The sequence below is a fragment of the Calypte anna genome, chromosome 3, assembly GCF_003957555.1.
Source record: "Calypte anna isolate BGI_N300 chromosome 3, bCalAnn1_v1.p, whole genome shotgun sequence".
Lineage (NCBI taxonomy): Eukaryota > Metazoa > Chordata > Aves > Apodiformes > Trochilidae > Calypte > Calypte anna.
Genome location: NC_044246.1, coordinates 34,202,057 through 34,227,897, shown reverse-complemented (window position 1 = coordinate 34,227,897; position 25,841 = coordinate 34,202,057). Strand labels below are relative to the sequence as shown.

Genomic DNA, 25,841 nt, shown 5'->3' with positions numbered 1-25,841 from the left:
ATAGCCCAGTATCCCAGTGAATACCTCAATGGAAATGGGAGATATGGAAGGACAGGGAAGGTGCCAGAGATTCTTGGGGGTGGGGGGCAGGTGGGGACTGGGGATGAGGGGCCTGGGCTGTGAAAAAAACAAATTTAGCACTGGAGTAAGATATCTGATAATATATGATGTGAAGGAGGCACTGGGATTAGCAAGCAGATGCTGGCTGTGGCTGGGGACAAGAGAATAGACAGGGAGTCAGGAGGTATGGAATGAGAGGGCATGCAGGACCTGGAGTGAGAGTTGAAACTGGGGTTGAGATTGTTACAAACACATGGGGCTAAGCCAGACTTGAGCAGTTCTCAAAAGGGAAGCCTGCTTTATATTCTACTCCTTCATTTTATCCTTTTTTTAGCAATGAATAATTGTTCCTAAAACCCAGTAAGTACGGTCCTGCAGATAATTGCACAAGATCCAAGTGTCTCCCTGAGCTGAGTCCAGCTCCCATCAGCTCCTCTCTTGGGCCCATATGGCTTGCTTCCCTGGCCCAGAATTAGTGGTCTCCCAAGCCTCTACAGATGGCACATTCTTTGGCTTTGTTCACAAGATTCAGCTTCAGTGAGAGAACCAGATAGCAGATAACAACCAGATAACATTGGGTTACAGCACCCTGTGGGAGGAAAATAGCACAAACAGGATCAACTCTAAATTTTCCACATAGCCTGTAAAAGAACAGTTGATTCCCATACTACAGTCCCTATCTCACATATTTACTCCTGCACCCCGGGCCTTATCCCAGGCCCTCAGTACAAAGCAATTGCTACTTAAAGTAAATAGGGCAACAAGGGACTGGATAGGCTCCCTAGTTTTTAAAAGGAACTCATTGGTCTGTTAACATTTTGCCTTCAATTGCAGAAGACTGAACTGCATCACCCAGCAGCACCCATGCAATCCTGTTTTCCTCATCCAGTGTTCAGCCCTCACCTGCACATTTGATTTGATTTGACAGATTGTTTGGAAGCAACACGAATGACCTAACATGCAAGAGAAGGCATGGAATGATACTTCAGTGCAAATTTTTCCAAGGCAAAGGACACTTGGGAAATGCAGACTGAGCTGATGTTGCAATCAGGATAACACACAGATGAGCAAAGTCTGGCACCCTCACTGGATGAGTTTATGCCTGCAGTGTGAGGTTAATGTCTGATAAGAGGAGCACTAAATAGCTGTCTATGGGTCTTCAAGCTAAAGTTATGCTGTTTGACTAAAATGAACTCTAAGTCTTACTCCCAAATAAAGAAAAAGAAGAAAAGCCTAGTTCAAGGAAACATAGGAGAGAAGGAGCAATTTAATAAAGGGCAAAAATAAATTACTACTATTATTGTTACTATTACTATTAATAGTGAACTAGTTTACCAAGATAATATTTCCTGGATCTGATAGCTGTCCTTACCCTGAGATTAACTGGAAGTTGGTCCTCATCAATCAATACAGGTATGCATGGCTGAAAATAATACTGGGACACTATTTTCAGATTCTGAATGACCCCATGATTTCCCATGCTTTCCAGCAACATTATTCTTCTGTTCTCTAGTAAAGAAAGATTGAACCATTTGAGAACAAAACCATGCCCTGCAATACAGGAAAGTGTCCTCACATTTCCCAGCATCCAGTACAAATGATTAAATCTGATTTGGTAATCCATCCATTTCAAGGTTGTTTGAGTGGCCACACCATGGCACAGGGGGTCACAGCCCAGGAGAATGATTAACTTCACCTACCTGCCTTGTTTGTTTGATGCTGCCTCACTCCAGTGCAAGTCAATAAAACTTTGTGCATCGACACACAGAGCTTCCAGCACCCATCAGCTGGGCCACCATGAGGATTAGCAAAGCTGCCTTTCTCTTTCTTTCCTTGCTCAGCTCAGGTAAGAGTCCTTTGCCTTCTGCTTGCTCAGGTGAGATGGCAGCCAAAGGCTTGCAGCCTCTGTTGGGTGAAGGTAGGTCCCTAGATCTTGGTGTCAGCACTTACCTGGACAGTGATGGAGCTGGGGCTCTCTGGCCAGAGAGCTGCTCTTGAACAAAGCAAGAGCTGTGGTTGCTCCAGTGCTGTGCTCATTAGAGATGCCAGAAGAGCTTTGATGTCTGTGTGGGCAATCAGTGGCTCCCTGCAACTTTACCTCATGGCCAGAAATGAGGGCAGGCTTGGAAAGCAGCCTAGAAAAGGCTTGCTGCAAAGACATTGCTGTCTCTGGCTTCAGCAGCTTTTTATCTTGCTGTTGTTTCTTGTCTCTCTTATTGTCAATTACTGTGATCCCTATTTTGGTTGTTTTTTAATTTGTGAATTTATTGTGAAAAACAAAATCACAAGAAAAAAATTGTTATGTCCACTAGAGTTTCAGTTCTTTTCATAGCCACAATCTTAACTGGAAAATTTTCTTTTCTTGTTATAGAGAAGCCAAAATATGGTCAGCATTAGTTTCTACAGTGTTTTTGGTGCTACAAGACTATTTTTGTGAAAGACAATATAAAACAATTTGTAACACATAAAAACTGAGTAAGGCTCTTTACAGATGTCTTTCTTTGGGTTTAGTAGACTGTAATTCTTACAGAAAATTGTAAAAGTTTAAACTTCTATGAACTATGGAATTCAGATGGCACATCTTTCAGTCCTGCTTTATAACTACTCTCTGTTGTTATCACAGTTAAAAGTACATTTATGAGTGTGCCAGCAAATATTCAAAACCACCCAAAAATACACAAGCATTTTATACACCGAGTTTTAAAATATAAAAAAGGTGGTAGAAAAATGTGTGGGTTGACTTTAGCTAGAAAAATTAGAGACATGCACCAGCATAAAAAATTCTATGTATTATTTAATGTTGAGAATTATAATCTTAATTAAAATTCTAGTTTCTAAGATTCATTTCTTTTTCAGAGGAACAGGCTCATCCAAATAAAATACACTTCTCAAATGAGTAAGAATTTTATAGAGGGGGGGAAATATGGGATTTAGGCTTTTGCTTGCAATCCTCTACTTTTGCTTGCAAATCCTTTATCAAACGGTGGCAAATATTTGCATTTCTGAATAAGGCATTAGTACATCTTTCTAGAGCTGAAAAATTCCACAGATATAAGAAAAACAGTAGAAGAAAATTTGCTGCATTTTTCATCAGCTTGCATATATTTTCTTGTTGCTTTTTCTAAGTATTATGCCTTGCTTTGTAATCATAACCAAAAAGGGGGAAATATTTTTATGACACAAATACCCTGTCAATATTTAAAAAATCAAATGCTGTATTTATAATGACCATATTATTGCTAAGCTTCAAAAGTGAAAAGAATTAAGTTTGTGTACTATAATTAAAATTCTTTACTTGCATTTCTTATCCTTGTGGAGAGCATTGCAGCATTCCTATGATATTGTTTTAACCTGGTTTAATGTTTTCTCTCAAGACTAGTTTGTTCCTAATGTCAATCTTGTTTTTAAATGAGTAGTGGAATCGGTGATTCCTATGACTACTGTCACATGGAATTTTATTGTATCTTTTCTCAAGTAATTTGTTTTTTTATCTGCTTTCTTTTTTCTTCTTTGCAAAAACCAACATCCAGTAACTTCTCTGGGTTTGCAGTGGTAGGAGGGGAAGCATAAAGTAGCTTTTGAACCTATTTTCTCAGTTCTGTCTCATAGTTGCAAGGTGGTCTTAGAGAAAATCCTCTGCTGCAGGCTGAGCTAGCACTCAGGTATTTACTGTATCAGGAGGCATCTGGACCTGCTTCACAGTACAAAGCAGTGTTAGTCAGGACATGGAGGAGTAGCTGCCTTCCTGGAAGAGCTTTCAATGCCCATCCCACAGGAACCCCCAGTCAGAGGCAGGGGGACAGGGCTGCTTTCTGTCCCTCCCCCTGGCACTGGGCTATGACTGAGAAAGAGAAGGATCAGAAAGAGATGAAGAAAGATCCTCTCTTCAGCACGACTATCATGCATGAGGGGGAAGCCAGGGCCCAGTTCATACCCTGGATGCCTTTTATTCAGCAGTTGCGTGAAGCAAGGCACAAAACCAGGGCTCAGAGCAGAGGTGTGTGGCGAAGACCACAAGGCTGATGTCTCTTTGGGACTGAAACCACGGAGTATGGGGAACTCCCAGAGCCAAATATTTGCCCATTGGGTCATATACTCATCTGACAAAAAAACCCCTAAAAATCACAGGAGTAATGCAACTCTGTGGCCCTACAGCTGGAAGCCATGAAAGTCACAGGTCTGTGAACTATAATTAAATAGTCAGAGGTAACATAGCTGTAGCAGAAACATGAAAAAACAGCACTTTTACAAAAATTAGAAACTAAACATGAGAAAGGTAAGAAGCCCAGTGACTGAAGAGAGCTTGTTTCTTGCAAGAACATTGGAAAAGAGGCAGCTATGGCGTGGCTGATAAAACTGATGTTGTTCCATTAGAGTAGGTGTCAGCAATGGATATCCATTGTTTTGCATTCTTCTTGAGCCCTGTCTCTCCCAAAGTATGGGCAACCACTGTTTTCTTTATTGGTGAGGTGAAACACGTTACTTTTTTCACTCCTTGAGTCGAGTTTTCTGCTCCCATCACCTTATACCCTAGGTTGATGTTACTTCTCATGACTTTCAGAATAAAACAAAGTACAGGTCAAGCCACTTCTCTGTCCTACCTTACATGGAGTTTTCAGTGACTCTACCCTTAACCAAACTAGGAAGGCAAAATTTACCCATATGTTGTCACCATTAATCAAATTATTCCAGCGATGAAATTACTATGTTTCTCAACTAGATAGCAAAGAATTTAACATAAAGTTTAAAATAAACCATGTCAATATTAACATTCTTACCTCTTTTTTTTTTTTTCTTTTAGTGCAAGGGAGTGTACTAGACAGCTATGTGAGGACAGAGGGAGCTTGGCTGCTCAACCCAAAGAAGCAAATCTATAAGGCAAATAGTGAAGAAGAATGTGCAGAGCACTGTGAAACCGAAGATAAATTTTCTTGCAGGTAATTTCCACTGGTTCCCATGTATGTCTTTCATTACAGATGACAGAGCAGTCTACCTCATTTATCAGCAGTCTGAACTTCTGAGGGATTTCTTAGTATGTGTTTCTGGGGGTTGATGTGAAAACAAAATATATATAGATACAATGTTATATGGATGAAGACAGCAGAAACTGAGAAATTAAGAAAACTATGTTGATTTTTTTTGTCGGAAAACATTAGGATACCATGAGGCACAGCCTTGCACACTGAAAACCAGCTTGGCATGGTTTTATCAAGACTCTTGCAATCCTTTTGAAAAGAAGAGTTATACTTCATTCCTTGGAAATTTAGGCCAGCAATAACAGCATTGCTTATATTCGTTGCACTATTATCTTGCAGATACAGACATTATTCCGAATTTTACTGGGATTTGAACTAACATATCAAACTAACATAACTCATATTTACTTTGAAAAAAAAAATTACCATCGAAACTTTAACAGTCTTACACTCTGCTTCCAGCTAAGCTCTCTCTCTGCCCTTGTATTCAAACTGATCAACACCTTTCGTGCTCTGTAGCCCCTTGGTCTATCTTTTACGACTTACTCCTTCACCAAGGGAGCCCATTGCTTTGAGCCTAAGGGTTTTGAGCCTCTTGTGCCAAAGCTTCAGAGACCACTGAGCTTCTGCAGTCCAGCAGGCAGGTGGAGTAATGAGGACAAAAGTTGGCCACTGTGGCTGGATGCTGTCCTTACATATGAGGCAGGGAGGTTTCCTTTTCTAATCTTCATGAGTTCTTGATCTACCACTTCTGCAGTGTATCCTCTTAAACTCAGCAGTCTGACTCTCTGTGGGCTGTCTCCAGCACCTGGATCTCCAGGCTTTTATTCAAGGCAGGTGCTGACTTTTAAAATGTGCTTTATAAGTTTGGGTTTTAAATCAAAATGGAAAATGAGATCTATTCAGAAGAGGTGTAACCCTGAAGGATGACAGGGGTTTGCTCACTGTGTGAAGTACCACCCTTTGACTTTGATCTTACTCCCCTCTCTGAAAACCACAAAGAGAGGGCAAAGTGTAAGCAGTACTTTTCTCAGGAAAGTAGGAAGAAAAGCAGAGAGGGCAGGTCTGCATATTTAGATTATATATTTACAGTTTTCAAAAGATTATTTTTCTCTTTTGAGGTGCATGCCGACACGGTATCTTTCCTTAGTGTTTGCCTGAGGCCTGAGCTTACCGGCACCTGACACTGGATTAGCATCAGGGTTGTTCCCTAATCAACTGTGTGAGACCTACTAGAATGAGTAAATAACAGATGCTATCTGGCAGGGAAGGAAAGAAAGATAACTGTTAGGCAGAGCTTTAAGACCAAGCCAGCACCATCACATCAGGGCTTTGGAGCAATGGGTTCATATTGGTAATTCAGACTCATTATCCCACCTCATTATTAGCAGTGTGTTGGACCATGCTTGTTTGCTACATCCCTACTTGCAAATTTAACATTACTCAGAGTTCACCTTGCATATGGGGGAATAGTTCCCAGTGTAGTTTTGACCCAGGGTACCCAGCACTCCTCAGGCAACACACAGACACCATTCACAGCAAGTTCAGATGTGATCCCCTTCCTCTGGGGAGAGGCTGTGCAAATTTACAAGTATAGGCACAATGGCATCATGCCAGTTGGTGTTAGGGCTAGAGAACTGGTTTTGTCAGCACTTACATTCCCACTATAGACCTAGACACTGAATGCCATGTTGCTAATTCTCTTTTTTTTGGTTAAGGAAAGCTAGTTGTAGAAATTACTTAGCCTGTCAGGAGTTTTTGCTAGATGCTATTGTAAAGGTTACACCATCAAGTCCAGTTTTGCAGACTTGTAGGTTAGGTATTGCTGAAAAGACAAATGTTTTTGTTTTCCAAAGTGCTTACATTGCTTCACATGTGATGACTCAGAACAGTTATCACAAGGTAATTTAGGGTTCTGGCTTGTTGTATTTTACCTTTTCCTTGGTAACTGCTGAATGCTGTCTCGCATCTTGATGGACATCTGAATTTTTTGAAATAAGGTTAAAGTCCCTTGTTCATATATCCTCTTCATCATGTTCTTTGGAACTTCTGGCGCATTATAGACCTTCTCTGTCTCTTATCATAATTCATTCATGTACCTCCCTTTCAACCTAAGTTTGGTATGAAGACTTAGGAGTCAAAGTCACCACTGAAAATGGGAGCTGTGATACTCAGGAATTTGTGAAACAGTACTCAAGCATAAATACTACTGAAGTGCACTGCTTGCTAAAACTTGCCAAAACTTGCTAAAATGTCAAATGAATATCAGAAAACATGTGTTCCTAATACACACTTTTACTGTTTTTTCTTATGTTTCTCTCTCTTTTTAATTTCAACAGGGCCTTCTTATTCACCAGTAAAGACCAACAGTGTTTAACATTGTCTGAGAACACCAAAACAGCGATGTTATTCAGAAGAACAAATGCAGTTCTTTATGAAAAAAGAAGTATGTCTATGTCTCTTTTATACTATTTCACTGAGATATGCTTTCCAGTGGGACTCACATAAACCTCTTGTAAATGGGGGCTAAGCCTCCACTGGGTAAGCCCTTACCTAAGACCTGGTGTTTGCCACATTGCTGGTGTAGTAGTGCTACACCACTTTTTTTTTCCAGATGAGTGCTCCAGTATCTTTCCTGCTCCCTCCTGCTCCTACCAAGGAAGAAACGAGCACTTGGGAAATGCAGAAGGTGCTGGGAGTAATGGAGGTGTTTAAGTGTCCTTTCTCTGTTCTTCTCTTAAAACAGCAAATAACCCACAGCTGTGTCTTCTCAGCCTTTGCTGAAGGTTCTAGGAGGAGCTACTTGTGCTGGCAATGGTTCCTGAGACAGACCTTTGCCCACTGGAAAACTGGTGGAAACTACAAAATACTTTCATTTGTAGCACTAAAGAAAATGCACAGTTTACTTGGGTGGGACTCAAATCAACTTTCTTTCAGTTTCACAAGCTTTAAAACTTTCACCCGAATCTATATATTTATGATATAATGAATTAATGCGGTGAATTTTTATAGTCTTCTTTTTTCACATGCTTGATTTGTTTTGTCATAGATGAGGATTATGTAAGTTAAGTGTATTTGCTAATAACTATCCAATTTTTTTGTAATTTGAAATTCTATCATCTTCTGTCAGATACAAATGAATTATTGGGGTTTAAAACTATTTTTGAATTATACAATCAAACACTGAGCTCTTGCTTTATAGAGGGAAGAATGAATGTGGGTTTTTTTATGTAACATATTTCATTGTGCTATTCTCTGACTTTAGTAATACACAAGGGAGAAAAGATCTTTCTGATCATTCAGACATGTAAGATAATGTGTAACTTTGAACATAGGTACAAATGTTCAATGTTAAATGCCTTCCTAATCATGGCCTTTCACTATTTATCAATTTTCAGCCCTTTAAAAAATACTAACACTTTTAAGAATATTCAGAAATTCTAAAATATAGTATCTACCAAGAAGTTGATCTCTTTCAACAAAGAAAGGTGCACAAAAAATAAACGAAGTTGTCATCCACTGCAAGCCATGTAGGAATTCCAGTAGGCCAGTTTCTAACCAGCAGTCAAGAATCCCAATACTGTAAATACCAATGACATTAAGAAAATTGCATCTTTACTTTTCTGTTAACCTGAAAATACTTGTAAGATAAGATAAATTATGTGTTTGTAGCACTCAGGAAAAGATATTATAGAGTGGTTTGTTAGCTTTAGTTGGAATGCAGCTGAGGATCCAAATTAGAATTGTTCAGATGTGGATATAGGGAAAATAATTTTTCACAGGGAGAATGGGTAAACACATTGTCCAGAGAGGCTGTGGAGCCTTTGCCTTGCAGATATTGACTGGAGAAAGCTCTCAGCATCCTCATCCAGCTCAAAAGCTGGCTGTGATTTTTATGGGGGTTTGGACCAAAGGCCACTGAAGATTCTTTTCAGGCTGATATTTTCTGAAGCCTACAGCCAGCTGCCTTTTTTTGGGGTGTATATATATGACAGGTGATTTAATGTTTTAAACATAAGATGTTGATATTTTACCCAGAAGCTGTTGCGAATTTCCCTGAATCATAATAAAGAAAATGCTAATAGATCTTCAGTTCCCATTGCAGAAGGAAAACTGAATGGATCAATTGGCAAGAAATAAATTTTAAAGACTAAACAAATAACTTACATGTAAATAATCCCTACTGGTTTTGCTTCTGTATTGTGGTCAGGAGCTAGACTGTGATACTGTTTTATTTTTGAGACATCCCTTGGATTGGCTGAAGTTAGAAGCTGGATGAGAGTCCTGCAATATTCAGTGAGGATTTCTTACTGCATTCTTTTAAGCCCTTTGAGGTAATAGGCATGGATTTTAGTTTCTTGAAAAACATAACCCCATCAGTATAAGTGTGAAAAGCTGTAGCGTTACATAACAGAATTGTCCAAATTTTGCACATGGACCTACAGAAGACAAAAGATGGACCTAGGTATGAGAATGAAAGACACGGCCTACTGAGATGGTTTCTTTGTTGCTCATGTCTTCATTTGCAGACATTCTCAAATAATTATGTGTCTATTCTAATGCTGGCATCAGTTCATCAGTTTAATGCTACAGAACAGAAATCAAAATGCAGCTTTTACCTAGGCAGATGACATGACTGTCTTCAGCAGCTGCTGCTGTCCTGATACTTCAAGGAAATTCATCTCTCATGGCTAGATGTTTTGGCAATGCTATTGCTGAAACCAATTTTTTTTTTTCAGTTGAAGCAATTACTTGCTAAGACCCACTTGCATTGCTTTAAAACAAAAGGATGAAAATTGGTATGAAATTCACAGCTTTAAAAATTACTTTTTCTGTGTTAGGGGCTGTAAAAGAGAAAGTTAACCTTCTCTGGAGTATAGATAAAGTAACAAGAATTGAAGCTAGCATATGAGAATTGCTAGCCATGTATCTGTTTGTAAATAGTTAACCTGAAGGACTGGTTTGAGTTTGGGGATGGAGGTTATTTGTCATCAGACAGAAAAAAATATGCCCTAAAGGTTATATAAATGGTCAAAAGATTATGCAAACAGAAAGAGTCAGAACTTGACTGATTCAGTTGTAGAGGTTTTTGATGTTAATTTATTGCAAAATTATTTGAGGGATCCAAATGGCTTCCAGCTAAGTTTCCAGAGTAAACTTGCCCACATACATGCATTGAAATAGATGTGCCTAAAGGTACATCTATAAATCCAGATCTAAGCTGTTTATAGGCCTACAGTAGAGTTGAACCTTATTTCAGATTCAAATATTACTTTTTTTCACTTTTCACAAGACACATCTACGTAAAATGGCATTATTTCTCCAGATTTATGTTCATCTTCTCTTTCCATGTCAGCTTTGGTGTAATTTTAATGCTGAGAAGACTTGATGGAAACCCGGGTATCCCCAAATATCTATTTGGAAGCTATTTAAAGACAGTGAGACAAGCCAGGTCACAGCAGCTGGAAGAAAAGCTGAAAGACAGCTTGCTTCATTGCAGCTGGAAAGGAGACACTGATGAAATCTGCCCTGAGTGTAACGAAATGTTAAATGAGTTTTCTGCTTATTTTTCCATTCCAGAGGACATGTTGCCTGACAGTGACTGTCCCTAAACTACAGATGCAGAAGCTCTGAGGGAATGTGCCAAGATCAGGCCCCTTACAAGCTTGCTTTCCCCTGGCAGGCACCTGCTCTTTGCTTGCTCAGTTCTCCCAGGGAAATGGCAAAGATTGCATGGTTGCTGTCATAGTTGCTCTCTCCTCCTGAGAAAAAAAAAACAACAAAACACAACACTGAGCTTGCAATTATTTTTAGTGTAATGATTAATAATTTCAAACAATTTAATGTTTTCAAGGCTACAAATAAAACCCCCCAGGTTTATTCAGCCTTAAAATTCCTCTTGAATTATATAAAGACAGGATTTCAATACTAATTCTTTCACCCCCCCCTTTTCTTTTTTCTCAAGAAGGTACTATGAAGTTCCAAAATCTAAGAGTACAAAAGTATACATAATATGCACCTTCAACAAACTATCAATTTTATAACATATAGCAGGAATTGTTTTAGCATATGTTGAATTAATTCTCATTCATGACATGGAGAACTTTAATGAAACAATGTCATTCACATTTATATGAACTGTAAAAAAATTTCACCTGATAAAATTTATCTGAATGAATCTTGGATTCTGTCCTCTTAACATCTTCATCTGAATTCAGGTGGCTCTCTTTAAAGGTTTGATTTTAATTACTGTGGTTAACTATAATAACGTCATAGGAGGCAATGGAAGAGAATATGTTTCTATTTTGTTATGGTGCATATTTAAATGTTAAAAATTTATTTTATTATTCAAATCTAATATAATATGTTCTCAAAATAATTGGGTTTTGTCACATATTTCTCTAGAATACAGGTTTGGAAGGTTTTGGCTATCAGATAGATTTTTCATTGCTAATTAATTCAATATAAATATCAGATGACTAGAAGGTTTTTACAATGTGAGCTGCCCGTTTTTGATGGCATAAGGAAGAAAAACTGTGACCAAATGTATTTAAATGTATTACCTTGAAATGGATTTTATATATGCTAAAATGGACATGTCTTGATTCTTGTTAATTAAGTACATTTCATTTCAGTTTATCTCCTAGAATGCAAGAAGGGAAGAGGGGTAGATTACAGAGGAACAGAAGCCAAAACTCAGAAAGGTGTTCCATGCCAGAAGTGGGCTGATAATGCACCCCATAAACCAAAGTAAGGCCTTCTCATATATATTTATATGTTTTTCTGTTGTTGTTCTAAGCCATTTACATGTTCTAAGTAGTCTCATAATCAATTTTTTTTGGTGTTCAAAGTCTACTTATATAATATTTTTCTACATGTAGAATAGAATAGAATAGAATAGAATAGAATAGAATAGAATAGAATAGAATAATTTTGGATGGAAAAGACCTTTAAGTTCATGAAGTCCAACTGTTAGCTAAACACACTGTTTACCTAGTACACTGACCATTAACCTGGTGCACTGAAATTTATCCTGAATATAATAATTCTCTAATCTGACTTGTAACTCAGAGACCTGTAATGAGGGCTACACCATCAGCAGGGACATGGTCAGCTGCATTTAAGTTTTTTCATCTTCCATGGGTGAAACACTTGACAGGGAAGTGTCTAGCTCTGTTGAAATAAGAATTTTCCACTAATCTGAACAGGGCAAGAACTTCTTTTGTTTAAAGGTATAACATGTGGCAGATGAGATAGAGATGTAACTTTATCGATGAGGCAATTCATAGACATATAGTCCAGGGTGGGTTTTTTGGTTTTTTTTTTTTTGCTTGTGTGTTTGGGTTTTGTGTTTGTTTTGGGTTTTGTTTGTTTGTTTGTTTCTTTGTTTGTTTGTTTATCTGTTTTTGTTTAGTGAAAAATAAACTCAGTTTATTTAGTAGCCTCCTATTGAACTGGCATAGAATTGAGGTTACAGAGAATTTTCCCATTTCAGCAAATATCTTCCCATTGCATCTCCCAGGGAACATGTCCCAGAGGAGACTTTTCTCTGCACACTAAAAAGTATCTCAGCTGAGAAAAAAATTACTGGAAACTGAAGAGTATCAAATGGCACACAATTAGGGCACTTCTAATTAACAATAGCTAAAAAATGATCCTCAGACAAACATTTCTTCTTTAGAGTACTCAGATGAACGGTTGGGACATTTTTCTTATTCTCTAATCCCATTTAAATTCTGTTCCAGTTACACACCTGAAAAATATCCCAACGCAGGACTGGAGGAAAACTACTGCAGAAATCCTGATAATGATGAAAAGGGCCCCTGGTGTTATACAACAGATCCTGCTACCAGATTTGATTACTGTAACATCCCAGAGTGTGAAGGTCAGGATACACAAACTGATTTCTTTCCCTTTTTGGAAGATGTGTTCAAGACTGTGAAGTTATTCAAATGCCTTTAGTTTTAATCAAATATTTGTTTCAAACTTTAGTTTGAAACCAAAACTTTCCTAAGACATTTTCAACATCAATTAGGAATATATCAAAATACCCTGGAAACAGCTATGCAAAATATTTTTCCCCCTAGAATAACAAAACCAGTAGTATATGAGTGCATTTACATATCAAAATCCTAGATTTGAAACAAATGACAGTTGCCTGTTTGCAGTTCTGTTGCAAAGTTCTATTAAATGTGACAGCATCAAGGCATGGATTTATAGCTTAGTAGATTGAATTTAGCTGCTTTTAAAAATCTAGTCTATAATCTTGAGCTTTTAAAAATTGAATACTATAAATGCAAAAAACTAGTTAAAGTCATTTTACCAGGAAAAATAAGCTTTCACTTCAGCAAAACAACCACCAGCCTTCAGCCTTGTGCTCTAGTAAGCCTTTTGAGCTTTGTATGAGATGTGTATGAGTGCTTATGGGCCAGTTTTTCAGGGACTTTCTGTCTCTCTTGTCCTTGTCCTGCCTTGCTCCTACAGTAGAGTGCATGCACTGCAGCGGAGAAAACTACCACGGAGTAGTTGCAACCACAGAGTCTGGGCTGCAGTGCCAGCGCTGGGACTCCCAGCATCCTCATTCTCATGGATATCTCCCAGAAAAGTGAGTCAGATTCTATGATGGGTTGTTTATCATCAAGAGTGGCCTGAAGATCACCCTGTCCCAGACAAGATAATTATTACAGCCATTAGTAACGTTTTTTTTTAAATTATTTTTTCCCGTTCAGTTTTCCAGAGAAGGATCTGAAGATGAATTATTGCCGTAATCCTGATGGTGAACCTCGGCCCTGGTGTTTCACTACAAGCCCCACTAAACGCTGGGAATATTGTGACATTCCTCGTTGTAGTGAGTCTGACTTCTAAACTTCTAGGACAGGATATCTAGGCACAAAAACATCTAGACACCTTCCACTCAGGGTGATGCAAGGAGCTAGAACAAAAAGGGGAAACCCCAAGATAAAAGGAAGAATGAAAGACTGCTGAGTTTTGTCTCAAATATATAAATAAATGACTTTGAAATTAACCCCTGATAGCTCTTTCGAAGTTAGACGTTTCTGTCATGGCCATTTCTAATGGTATTACCTGCAGCTTATCTCTCTTCCATGACCAGGCATTTCAGTGCTTCTGATGTTTCTTCAGATGTTTTGCTTTTGATTTCAAGCAGTTTCAGTCTTTGTGAAAATCGTTTGGATTTTGTTTCCCTCTTCCACTTAAATTCTTCACGTGTTCAATTTCCTTCCCCTCTACAGACCAGTCTGTACTAAGATACTTTTTCTTAAGTCTTCTCACCAGACCTCATCCTTGCTGTCTCTAACTCTCACCAATCAGAGTACATCTCTTTTGTATCTGCACCAATACCTGTAGCTATCACTGATGGGCCTGACGGTATCTCCCTGGTTTTCTCACAGTATCACCACTTGCTCACCCTCCAGCTTCACTCTGATGGTGCTGCCAGGGCTTGGTTGTGTTGTATCCTGGCTACTGTAAAGGGCAGATGAAAGTGCTCTTCTGGAAGTCTGACTGCTAGTGAAGATGTTAAAATGGAAGAAAGAAAAGTCAAGATATTTTTAGATCTTTTCTCTACCATTTAGACTTTCCAAACACTTTGGTCATTAAACCTTGCCTGCAGAGAAAGCTAAAAAGCATGCTTAATTATAAAGCTCAAAATAATTTTGGTTTTTAATATAAGGCACTGCTAAATTTCTGATCCTTCTTCTGCAATAGCAACACCCCCACCACCTCCTGCACCAGGGCGTCAGTGTCTGTCAGGAAGAGGAGAAGACTATCGAGGCACGATATCTGTAACTGAATTTGGAAATACCTGTCAGCACTGGAGCTCTCAGTCTCCTCACAGACATGCTCGCACTCCGGAAAACTACCCCTGCAAGTAAGTGAAACTTCTGCACCATTCAGTGTCCATAACAAGTACAATTATTTAATTTTTCTTCAACAATGTTGAAGAGTTCTTTTGTTGCACCAGCATTTATAACATGCTGGATTCCATCCTTTCCATTTTTTTACACATTTCTTTTTATTTGTTCCTTTGGTTTTGGATACTAGTGTCTCCTCTTCTGGCTTTCAAGCTCTGCTTTACTGACATTTCACCTCTTTGATTCATCCTTTTGCTGTCTTGTTGCTGAGGTGAAGCAATGTGGAATAAGAAAGTTACAACTATGACATTTTCTTGGGGTTAGATTCCTTCATCCAATATCTCTGCTGTCCTGCTCTTGGCCTCAAAGTACTACATGAAATATAATCTCTTAGTTCAGCCATCAATCTAGAAGCTGTCTGGATTAGCACATCCAAAACACCAGTGAACTGCAATTATTCAGCTAGTAAAGGCCATCAGTAATGACAGTAGAGCTACCCACCAGTAAATACAACAGTAAATTAAGCAGCAATGTGCATTTCCCTGCTGCTCATAACCTTTACTAGGTTTTCATGATAGACTTGTCTTAGCCAATTTTTTGTTTCAGGAGCCTAGAGGAAAACTACTGTAGAAATCCCGATGGTGAGAAGATGCCATGGTGTTACACCACCAACAGAACGGCCCGGTGGGAATATTGCACCATCCCCTCCTGTGATGGGAGAGAGCCAGAGGAGCCTGGTAAGAACAACAGGAGACATCTGGAACTGAACATTCATTGTGGTTTATTTTGCAAAATCTTAAGTGACTGATCATTAGTAGTGTTTCTGTCATTCTCGATGTTGCTACCAGTTGAATTCCTGAGCCTGGTGAGGAGCCCAGGCAGGTATGTTCAGTCTGGTGGATGGGGTCAGAAGCTTTTAAGTAACCGCCTGACTCAACTCAGGAAGAACTGCAGTGACAGAGGTCTTTTTCTTTTACTGGGTGGTGGTTGCCTCCACCTCCAAATTTTTAAAAGTTCCATGGAAAAGATAATTAGATTTACATGCCAGCTCCTGAAAAACCAAGCGAAACCTAAGATAATTTAAGAGGACTGAATCAAGACTCCATGAAAAGCAATCAAAAGAAAACTGTCCTTACACAAGGCAGGCTTGTTCCACACATGCTTCTGTGGCAAAGCCGCAGAAATTCCCCTACCCTGGAGAAGTCCATATGTAGACTACTTGGCTTATTAGCTGAAAGAAATCCTTGTGCATGACAGTAAAATGGATGTACAAGTGCTTTTAATCTAGCATATAACAAAATTTTTACAAACATTTTTTGAAATCTCCCTTTTGATCTGCAGTCTGAGAAGGATTCTGTTACACAGAGTGTGCTGTGGCAGTCAGTGAAATACTCTGGCTTGGGTGTTTTCTGTTGGCTTTCTATGCTCCTGCATAAATATCAAAGTATTAAGATGCAAGGGACTGGTTTCTGTTATTCACTACAGCTGTTGATGTGCCTGAGCAGGCTCAAATTTCTGAGGAGTGCTATCAAGGCAATGGTGTGACTTACCGTGGCACAGCTTCTTTCACTATCACGGGAAAGAAATGTCAAGCCTGGAGCTCCATGTCCCCGCACAGACACAACAAAACAGCCGAGCAGTTCCCCAACGCGTACGTGTGTTCCTCATTTCCATCCTTCACTGAAAAATGGCCATTCATGCATTCACCTTGATTTGCATCATCTTTACACAACAATGATTTTAAAACTAGGGAAGGAATGTACTTGACAAAAATAAGCCTTTGTTTTGTTTTTTTTTTCTTTCTTTTTTTTTTTTTAAAGTGGAAATATTTTCTATTAACCTCATCTTGAAACGTACCACACTTGTCACTATTTTCCTTTAGATTAAATAACTCTATGTTTCTACATTGCTTTTAAAGGAATTAAGATTGATCATAAATTTTCCCTTGTAGTCAAATGAACTGTTTTTACACATTAGTTGATTCATGAGCTTAAGACTTTGTTTCCTTGTGGGGGAGTGATGGATTATTTCCGTATTCTTATTATTCACTACTTATTTATTCCACAATGCAAAAAACCCCACATGTATCTTCTTAAAAGCTATTCATGTATTTGAAAAAGTAAAAAGTATTATCTTTAATATACTTATGTGCATTTACTTATCTGGATTTGTAAATGGTATTCTATAAGCATGTATCAGTGAATAAGTAGTTGAGATACTTAAGTATTCTGCATATGTTTCTTGATTTATTTTTTCTTTTAAGCTGGAAAAAGGATTTCTGTTGCACACTGTACATGACAAATGATATACTCTAACTCTGCAGCAGACCTGCTTTTTAAATTGTACTTTCAAGTTCTCCTCAGAGCAGCAGCATCGATGGGAATATAATATGCTTACATTTCTAGGGACCTGAGGCAGAATTATTGCAGAAATCCCGATGCTGATAGCCGCCCATGGTGCTACACTACTGACCCCAGAGTGAGATGGGAGTATTGCAACCTGAAGAAGTGTGATGACCAAGGATCAGTAAGTTTGCCAAAACCTCCTCAGACAACACTGGAACCAAATCCTGGTAAGAATACTTCTTGCTTCCCTCAGAAATACTCATTACCAGCAAACTTTTTTTTTTTTTATGGCAACATCATTAATAATTTAATGAAGATGAAGCAGAGGAAACTCTAGATAAAGGCAGAATGTAATATAATACTATATCCATTCTTAATTTTCTCAACTTTTTAGTAGAATTTAATAGCAGGGTTTCTGTATTTGATTTTAAGTTAATATCACATGTTATCTACTACATCTGGCAATACTGGAAACACAAGGAAACAGATAGCTAGAGGTCTACACACTGCTTTGGGAGGGCTACTAGCAATAACAGCAATTATAAAGGTGATGGCATTTTGCTAGCAAGCGTCTCAGAAGTCTTTTTTTGTGCCATGCATCCAGATTTCCAGAGCTTCCTTTCCCACCAGAGGACAGCTGGCTTTTTAAATTCCATCCAGATGCAACATTGTTATGCATTGCATCTTACTATCTTGTTCTTTTTTTTGCTATGATATGTTCTTCTGATTAGGAGGCTAATAATTTTAGCTGAACATGTATTACAGCTTTTTACCTACTGAAAAAAAATGTTGCAGTGGACAAATATCAGAGTCCATAAGGAAAGACTTAATGAGTGCATGGGCTTTGTGCCCCTGGCTTCTGGAGACACAGGGGTTAAAGTGAATCAAAGCTCCTTTGATTTATGACATCCATGATCATGAACAAAACATTTAAAATGCAAGGAAACTCAAATGTGATTGTTGGCTATAATTGACACTATGTTGTCCTTCTTTCCTTGCATATGAATCATTCAGGATGTGTAAGCCCCAGTATCATTTCCTTCATGTATTTCTGTGTCACCATCACCAAGTGTGGATGAGGCCCAGTAGCTCCCAATAAAAAGTCATTTCCTTTTCTTCTTTTTTCACAGACTGCATTCATGAGAATGGTATAGACTATCGTGGCACAGTAGCAAAAACTGCAAGGGGCAGGACTTGTCAAGAGTGGAGTTCTCAGAAACCTCACAGCCATGACTATTTCACTCCTACGACTCATCCAGGAGCAGGCCTGGACAAAAATGTAAACAGCTGTTCATTTAATACTTGCTGCCATTGAGCTTCCCCCTTCTTCTTCATGGTCCCTCAGCAAGCATTTACTGCTATGTCTTTGTAAATTATTTTATTTTGCTCAGTCCAATTCAAGGACCTTATCATGCCAATTCTTGCTCACACAAGCAGTCTGTACTTCTGTGGGACACACCGATGCCCAGGAGCTCTGTTGAGTGCTTCTGCAGCACAGACAAGGGGCTTCAGATTGGCATTTGCCTCTCCTCACTGCTAAGGTCTAATTGGAATTGGAGTGCAGGCAGCACCTCTGCCATCTATGCCTCCTCTGCTTGGAAGAGCACCTGGGCTCATAGGTTTCAGTTATAAGTGATGGGTGAGATGGCAAGGGATCCAAGGCTCAGCGCCAATTCCTTGAGATATATAGCTGATGGACTGCAGCCTACATCTTCTACTAATTCCCCCTCCATTTCTCTGATTTCTGCTGCAGTCCATTACTTAAAAATGTGCATGCATCTGACCCATCCTGTAAGTCATTCTCCATCTCTAACCTCCATCTCCCTAGTCCTAACACACATATTCATCACTACTTTTCTAGACTTGCAACATCCATTACGCAACACTTGCCTGGTTTGTGACAAACTCTGTACGTGATATAAAGAACTGGCTTGATGTTGCCAGTGTGAAGGATTTTTTCTCCAGGTACATGATTTTAGAGCTTGCTTTAGCCAGTCCTCTGATGGCATCACATATCCTGTACTGAATTCCAGCTCCAGTTCTACTTTTCAAGAGTTCAGAGGTCCAAAAAAAAAGATAATTCCAAATTTAATTTTGAAATGTGCATCCATAGGCTCTTTTTGTCCCCTGATTAATAGCTGGTGTCTTTATTTTTGTTACAGTATTGCAGGAATCCTGATGGAGATGTGAATGGACCTTGGTGCTACACAACAGACCCAAGAAAAGCCTGGGAGTACTGTGACATTCCCAAGTGCTGTAATTATTCCTTTAAAGACTCATGTCTCCCTTTCTTATAACCTTTTATGAAAACTGATGGATGTTTGGTGACTAAACTGAAAGACAGTGCCATAGCTTTAGATTGCAAATTAAGCCTATGGTCTCAAAATACATGTTTGAAGTCTTAAAAATAGTGCTTATTCCTTGGAAGATCAAAGACCAGCACAAGATGAACCTGCACCCTACTGTGGCTCACAGGGGTTCTGTCATGTGCTTCAAAATAGGTTTATTGCTGCAGAAATTTCCCCCTTTTCACAAGGTTATAGTATTAAATTTTGAATATCTGATTTACTTTTTAATTAAAAATTTTTGTTCATTTTTTTATCTAAAGAACAAAAAATGTGACTTTATTTTTTTATTTAATTATTATTTGGTTCCTTTCACTGACAATAAATTCTAAATTCTGTGTTGGCCACAGTCAGTTTCCCATGGCTAAGTCAGCACTAATCTTTTTTAATAACTCGGAGACATCTGAAGTACCAAAAGATCCTGAGATATGAGTGGACATAATTGAATTTCACATGCTCTACCACCAAGATTAGTTTGAAACCAGCTACCAGTTCAGCTTTTTGACATCTGTAAAATTACATCTAAAAATGTTGAGATAATTTATTTCTTCCTTCTCTGTTTACTTCTCCTTCCCTTTCTGTTTTCTTCTGCCTGACTGTCTATATATTAATGTGTAAATTTCTAAGCACTAATAAGTGTATGTGGGAAAAAAAAATGCCAGGCATTTTAAGGGTTCCAGATGAAGGTAAACTGACAAATTATAGGTGGTGTGTGGTATATAAACTGCTGCAGAGAATCAAAAGCTGAAGCTATCAATGTAACAGGTTCACCTAGTTTTCTGAGTGCATAGTGAGCATACAGCAAATGCACTGATGTTCCTTATAGTGATTAATTTTTATTTATTCTATAGCTCCCGCCCAGTATGAGTGTGGAAAATCCAAGTTCAAACCAAAGCTGTGTGCTCAAAGGATTGTTGCTGGGTGTATTTCACATCCACACTCCTGGCCCTGGCAAATAAGCCTCCGGACAAGGTATGGCCTTTCCCCACTGCATTAAGCTTTACATTCAAGTAACACTTGCTTCTCACAGGATGCTACAATTGCATTGTTCTAAACCTGATTTTAATTTGAAAATGGCTCAAGGATATACATTGTGTGTGCTAGTCTTAAAGAAGGTCATTTAGAAAACCAAGAATGCCCTGTTTTGTTATAAATACCTATAGGATCAATACAACACTAATTTCAAAAACACTTTCACTAAAAGATTGAATTTAAGTCTCTCACAATATTCTACAGTAGAATCAGGATCTTACAAGTAGAAGTAACAGTTTGAACATTTTTTTTTTTGTACTGTGTCTAGTACAGAAATTGATTTGTCCTTCCATGTAAGCATTTGAACCTATTGGAAAAGTTATTAGAATAACTAGGAATCAAGACCAGCAGCAGAGCTTTCTGACTGTGATCAGAGCTAAATAAAAGCCCAAATCTCTAAATGGGTATATATCATCACACATCAGATTTTCCAGTAATAAAATACAAGTTAGGAAAAACAAGCTAGGTATTTTCATACAAAACCTTACAAAACAGTTCACACAACATTGCTGTCATTGTACTAAATATCGTTTGAGCAAAGTTAAACCTTTGATTCTTAATTCTAATGTAGAATAAGGTTGGTAGTTTGTAAAGGCATACATGTAACAAAGATTACCTGATGTACTTGCAATAGAATTAAGCTCCCAGCCTTTAACCAATGCCCATTTCATGTCTTTTTGCTTTATTACAGTTTTGGCTTGCATTTCTGTGGGGGAACTCTGATAGATCCACAGTGGGTTCTCACTGCCGCTCACTGCTTGGAGAAGTAAGTATCTCTTACAGCCTCCACCACATAGATAGAAAATCAGAGGAGAATTGAAATAGGCCAAAGAGGCAACCTGAGCTGTTTCTGTACGGAGCTTGCAAACAGTCAAGAACTGATCTAAGTCATTCATCATTCATTAGAGTTTTTACAGAACTCCAGAAGAAATTACAGTGATAATTTTTGCCTACTCGATTTCATGTGCTATAAAAAGGGGTTAAGAAACCCCAGAGGACTTTATTTTTTTGTCTTTGACAAAACAAGGTGCCCAATAGGATCGTAAGTGTTTTACACCTTTAGTGTGCGCTCACCAGCTCAACATGTGCAATCATCTCCAATAGGTCCTCACGGCCATCTGCATATAAAGTGTACCTTGGACTACACAGAGAAAGAGCATTAGAGGCATCAGTACAAAAACGAGATGTTGAGAAGTTGTTCAAGCAGCCAGAGAGGGCAGACATTGCTCTGCTAAAACTGAGCAGGTACCTTTTCACCTGAAGTGTTCCTTTGTCCTAATGGGTCAAGTTTGTCTTTATTTTAACTAAATAATGGGTGCTGGTGTTGCAGAAATGTGTATCTATGCACACTCCATTCAGCCGTCATTTTAAGACCTTCGCTTTCTTCCCTTTCTGCAGAAGGTGATTCAGCTGTGGGGCTTCAGAAAGGGCAAGGGCTGCTTTGGGAGGGGAGGAGGGCTTAGGGACAGTGACCCAGGCTGGCAATGTGCTGGGTGACAGCTGCTGGGAGGTGAAGCAGAGGCAACAGAGTAGGAGGAGGCAATGCCTAGAGGAGCTGTCACTCTGTTTCTGCCTACATGTTTCTACCTTGATAAGGTAATGAGGATTGAAAGCTGCAAGAATAGCATGGTGTCACCCTATACTTATTCCATGCTGTGGGGGGAGATTTTTTCTTTCAGCAGATCCATCTGGTGTGCAGGTTAACAGCGTGCATATTTGATGCCATACCCAGCATGGCCCTTCTTGCATCTGTTTCCATTCATCAAAAACTCTCACCAAGACACTGTATAATCAAAAGGAATATGTCCATACAGACAGCAGATGTGAACATATAGTGCTTGTTTTTTGATTTCTGTGGCTGCAGCACAGGTCCAAAACAGACTGAGGATCAGCACAATAAATGTGGTTTCTTAACTGAGCCTTCTCTTAGCTGCACTCAAAGGCAAATCAGATTGATGTGGGCTCTGACTGCATATTAAATCTTTTTAGAAACCTGTAAGTAGTATTGAGGATATTTGTACTATTTTGACCCTTTTGTTTGTTTCTTTCAGACCAGCAGTCATCAATGATCATGTAATCCCAGTTTGTTTGCCAAAAGAAAACGCTGTGTTAGGAGGAAGAGAGGAGTGCTATGTGACAGGATGGGGGGATACAAGAGGTGAGGCAGTATTAACACATTTGAAAGCTCTGTGTCTGGAGTGTGGTATGCACTTGCATACAAAGTTTGTTTTCTCTGTGCCAAAGACACCCTCCACAATTCTTACATGCATACCTATTTCACCAAATTCATCAGGTACTGCCATGTTCTCCACTGTCTCCCTCTGATTTTGAGTCTCCCAAATCATTCAGAGCCATGTAAAGTGAAAACCTCTAAACAAATACTAAAAGAGGAGAAAACAGACCTAAGAAGATGATAACTCTTGTACTTAAGTCCACTCTGCTTTTCTCTAAAGTCAGTTTATACACAGTAAGAAATTTTTTCTAGACTTAGGCTATTTCTTAATCACATGAAGTTGAATTTACTCATTCTTTTGAATTATTTTAATCCCAACCAGATTAGTTCAGATCTCACTCAAATATAAATATACTTGCATTTTTAAAACCTTCCACTCTGTCTTGGTTGAGAAGAGCATCAGTACCTTCTTCAGCTCCTTGCTGCTGCCCATCATGCCTTTTTCAACTATCTCTTTACTTCCTACCTCCTCTGTCCCACAGAGGAGTAAACCCATATGCAGAGGAATAAAATGGCTTAGAAATTACTCCTACATCTTTAAGTGGGTCTGGGATCCATGTAGATGTACAGAGGGAGAAGAAAAGTAAGCCAGATCAGTGTGGATTTTGATGGCTGGTAGAGGGTGACAGGTGCCATGATACTGCTAATGCTTAATGATTTTGGTATAACTTCGTATTATGTGTGGGAAGTATACGCATAGTGCATAAACACTGTGCTTATTTCATTGCTTTTCCATACCTCAGTGTTCGTTTTATGAAGATGTTTATTTACTTTTGTAATCTATTCTGTTTTGTTTTTGTTTCTATTTGCGAAGGGACTGGTGGTGATGGCTACTTAAAGGAAACTGGTTTCCCTGTAATCGAGAATAAAATATGCAACCGCCCTGAATTTTTGAATGGTAAAGTCAGAAAGCACGAGCTCTGTGCTGGGAATATTCAAGGTGGCACAGATACCTGCCAGGTAAGGAGGTCTGTGAGCACCAGAGTTGTTTGTAAGCACAGTCAAATGGAACTGATGGCTTTAGTGGCACAGAATTAGCCCTAAGACACCGCCATACCGCGTAGCATAGAAGTTGAAAAATGCACATGGATTCTGCTTTTCCCTTGTCTGCTGCTAGGAAGTGGGACAGGTAGATTTTCATGTAAGCCTGAACTACAGACAACATGGCAATATGTATCTGCCTGGGCCAGGTATATGGAAGCCAGCTTAGAATCACTAATGGTCTGGTAATTTTTTTTTCCCAGACCACTTTTCTGGCCTTGGGCTTAACTGGTTCCACTGTCCAAGTGAGCTCAATTAATACCCTGACACACCTCAGTTAGAAGCTAAGGAATAATGCAGTGGAGTCTGCCAAGCTGGCATACCAAAGGCCAAAGCAACTACCAGTTTCCAACCAGTTTCCACCAGTGCCTATGAAAATCACACTGGTTGAAGCAAAATGCATGCTGGACTTCCCTTTTGCTGAAAAGGAAGAATATGGCTGTCCATAGTTCATCTCACTGGCATGGTGTGAAGGCTTTCTCCAGAAGCCTAAGTTTTGAAATTGAGTTGCTCAGCTTCTTTAAATACATGAACCATCTTAGAAAAGCTTAACTTACTGAGTCAAGATGGAAACTTTTCTCCATGAAAAGCTGCAGATAGCTCTGTAAAGATGTTGCAAGATGAACCTCTTTTAGGGCACGGTGCTTCAAGGTCCAACCAGGTGTTCCAGCAGAGACTCACAAATAGTGCTCTGAGCCTATAGCCCTCAGGGCTGCCTAGCCTGGATCAGTGCTATTACCCCAAGAGCAACTGACCTCTCTGCTGGCTTGCTCAGGAATGAGCTGAGCCTGTGCTTCAAGCCTCATCTTTTATTGGCCCCCTAATCCTGCTCATGCGCAGTTGGGGCCTGCCCTAATCAGGCACAGGTGGGCTTAACACAAGCTCATGCCCACTACCTGGTAATTAGTGGCACCTGGTTGCCTCATTTCACTACATAAAGAAGTCATCTGTGAAGAAGACAGCTTGCCCTAGCTGGCAGGTCAAGGCCATTGCCAGCATTGCACTTGGTCTATGCACAAGCACTGTGAGAGGCAAGCAGGCCATGGAGGGGTGTGCATCCATGTCTATTCACATGTGGCTGGAATGCACGCTTTCACTTGGTCCTGGATCATCTAGTAACAGCAGGAAGCTGTGAGGACCTCAGAGAGGAGAGTGAGGAAGGAATCACAGGTTAAGTTACTAAGGCAAATCAGATTCTTTCTCACCAAATTACTCTCACCCTTACTTTAAAAATAAATGTGATACCTGGGTGATGGGAAGAGATAACTTTACAAAAGTGTCCAATAGCATTTACAGAGAACTGTTTGCTGCCTACAGCTCCATTTTTCATCTAATTTTTGTGGCCCTCACACCTGGTAGGTACTTCTGTTTCAGTGCCTCCTGTGGGGATATCTGTGAAACAATCATCCTGTTCTTTCCCTGTTTAGGGGGACAGTGGAGGACCTCTAGTCTGTCTGGACCAAGATAAATTTGTCCAACATGGAGTCACCTCTTGGGGTCTTGGCTGTGCCCAACCCATGAAACCTGGTGTTTACGTTCGTGTTTCCAGTTATGTTTCTTGGATTAAGAGTATAATGGAAAACAACTGACCCTGGGTATGGACTGTCCTCTCCTGGAAAGTAGTATGCACATTAGAAAGGCAAGATTCCAAGTGCAATATTAAAGATACAATCATTCATAAGAATGTAAAATAAATATGATCATCCATTCAAAATGGCCATAAATTGACAGTTATTGCCAAGAAAGGCAACTGATGGTGTGTTACCCTTCTTCTATGCATTCTGTGGTTTGCTCTGCTTGCTAATAGACTTAGCCAGCTCTAAAATACATGTCAAAAATCCCAAGTTCAACTCTAACTGAACATCTGCGTTCCAAACTTATATTAGTATCTACAATTACTTCTTTTTCTGAGGCTGACTTTCCCAAGATGGGCTTCT

At 39.2% G+C, this 25,841-nt stretch overlaps 1 protein-coding gene across 3 annotated transcripts; it reads left to right on the top strand.

The window, feature by feature from the left end:
* Positions 1 to 1,804: 1,804 nt before the first annotated feature.
* Positions 1,805 to 25,841, top strand: PLG (plasminogen). 3 transcript variants are annotated; one of them, XM_030446865.1, is made up of 19 exons: positions 1,805 to 1,906; positions 4,862 to 4,997; positions 7,376 to 7,482; positions 11,672 to 11,786; positions 12,782 to 12,921; positions 13,584 to 13,641; positions 13,766 to 13,884; positions 14,763 to 14,925; positions 15,515 to 15,645; positions 16,394 to 16,559; positions 17,314 to 17,480; positions 18,384 to 18,532; positions 19,416 to 19,509; positions 20,450 to 20,570; positions 21,322 to 21,396; positions 21,735 to 21,875; positions 22,682 to 22,788; positions 23,678 to 23,823; positions 25,332 to 25,841. In XM_030446865.1, the coding sequence occupies exons 1-19, from the start codon at positions 1,858 to 1,860 to the stop codon at positions 25,491 to 25,493; spliced, it is 2,346 nt and encodes a 781-aa protein (XP_030302725.1). In that variant the 5' UTR covers positions 1,805 to 1,857; the 3' UTR covers positions 25,494 to 25,841. The 3 variants fall into 3 exon arrangements, with proteins under 3 accessions (XP_030302725.1, XP_030302724.1, XP_008488409.2); XM_030446864.1 differs by having other exon boundaries at positions 13,524 to 13,641; XM_008490187.2 differs by having other exon boundaries at positions 1,806 to 1,906; positions 13,521 to 13,641.

Excerpts from the sequence above, each read along its gene's own strand:
- PLG (XM_008490187.2), top strand. The coding sequence starts at position 1,858 with ATGAGGATTAGCAAAGCTGCCTTTCTCTTTCTTTCCTTGCTCAGCTCA. Across the intron at positions 12,922-13,520 it reads TAACATCCCAGAGTGTGAAG|TAGAGTGCATGCACTGCAGC; the intron begins GTCAGGATACAC and ends TTGCTCCTACAG. Across the intron at positions 21,397-21,734 it reads GCCGCTCACTGCTTGGAGAA|GTCCTCACGGCCATCTGCAT; the intron begins GTAAGTATCTCT and ends CATCTCCAATAG.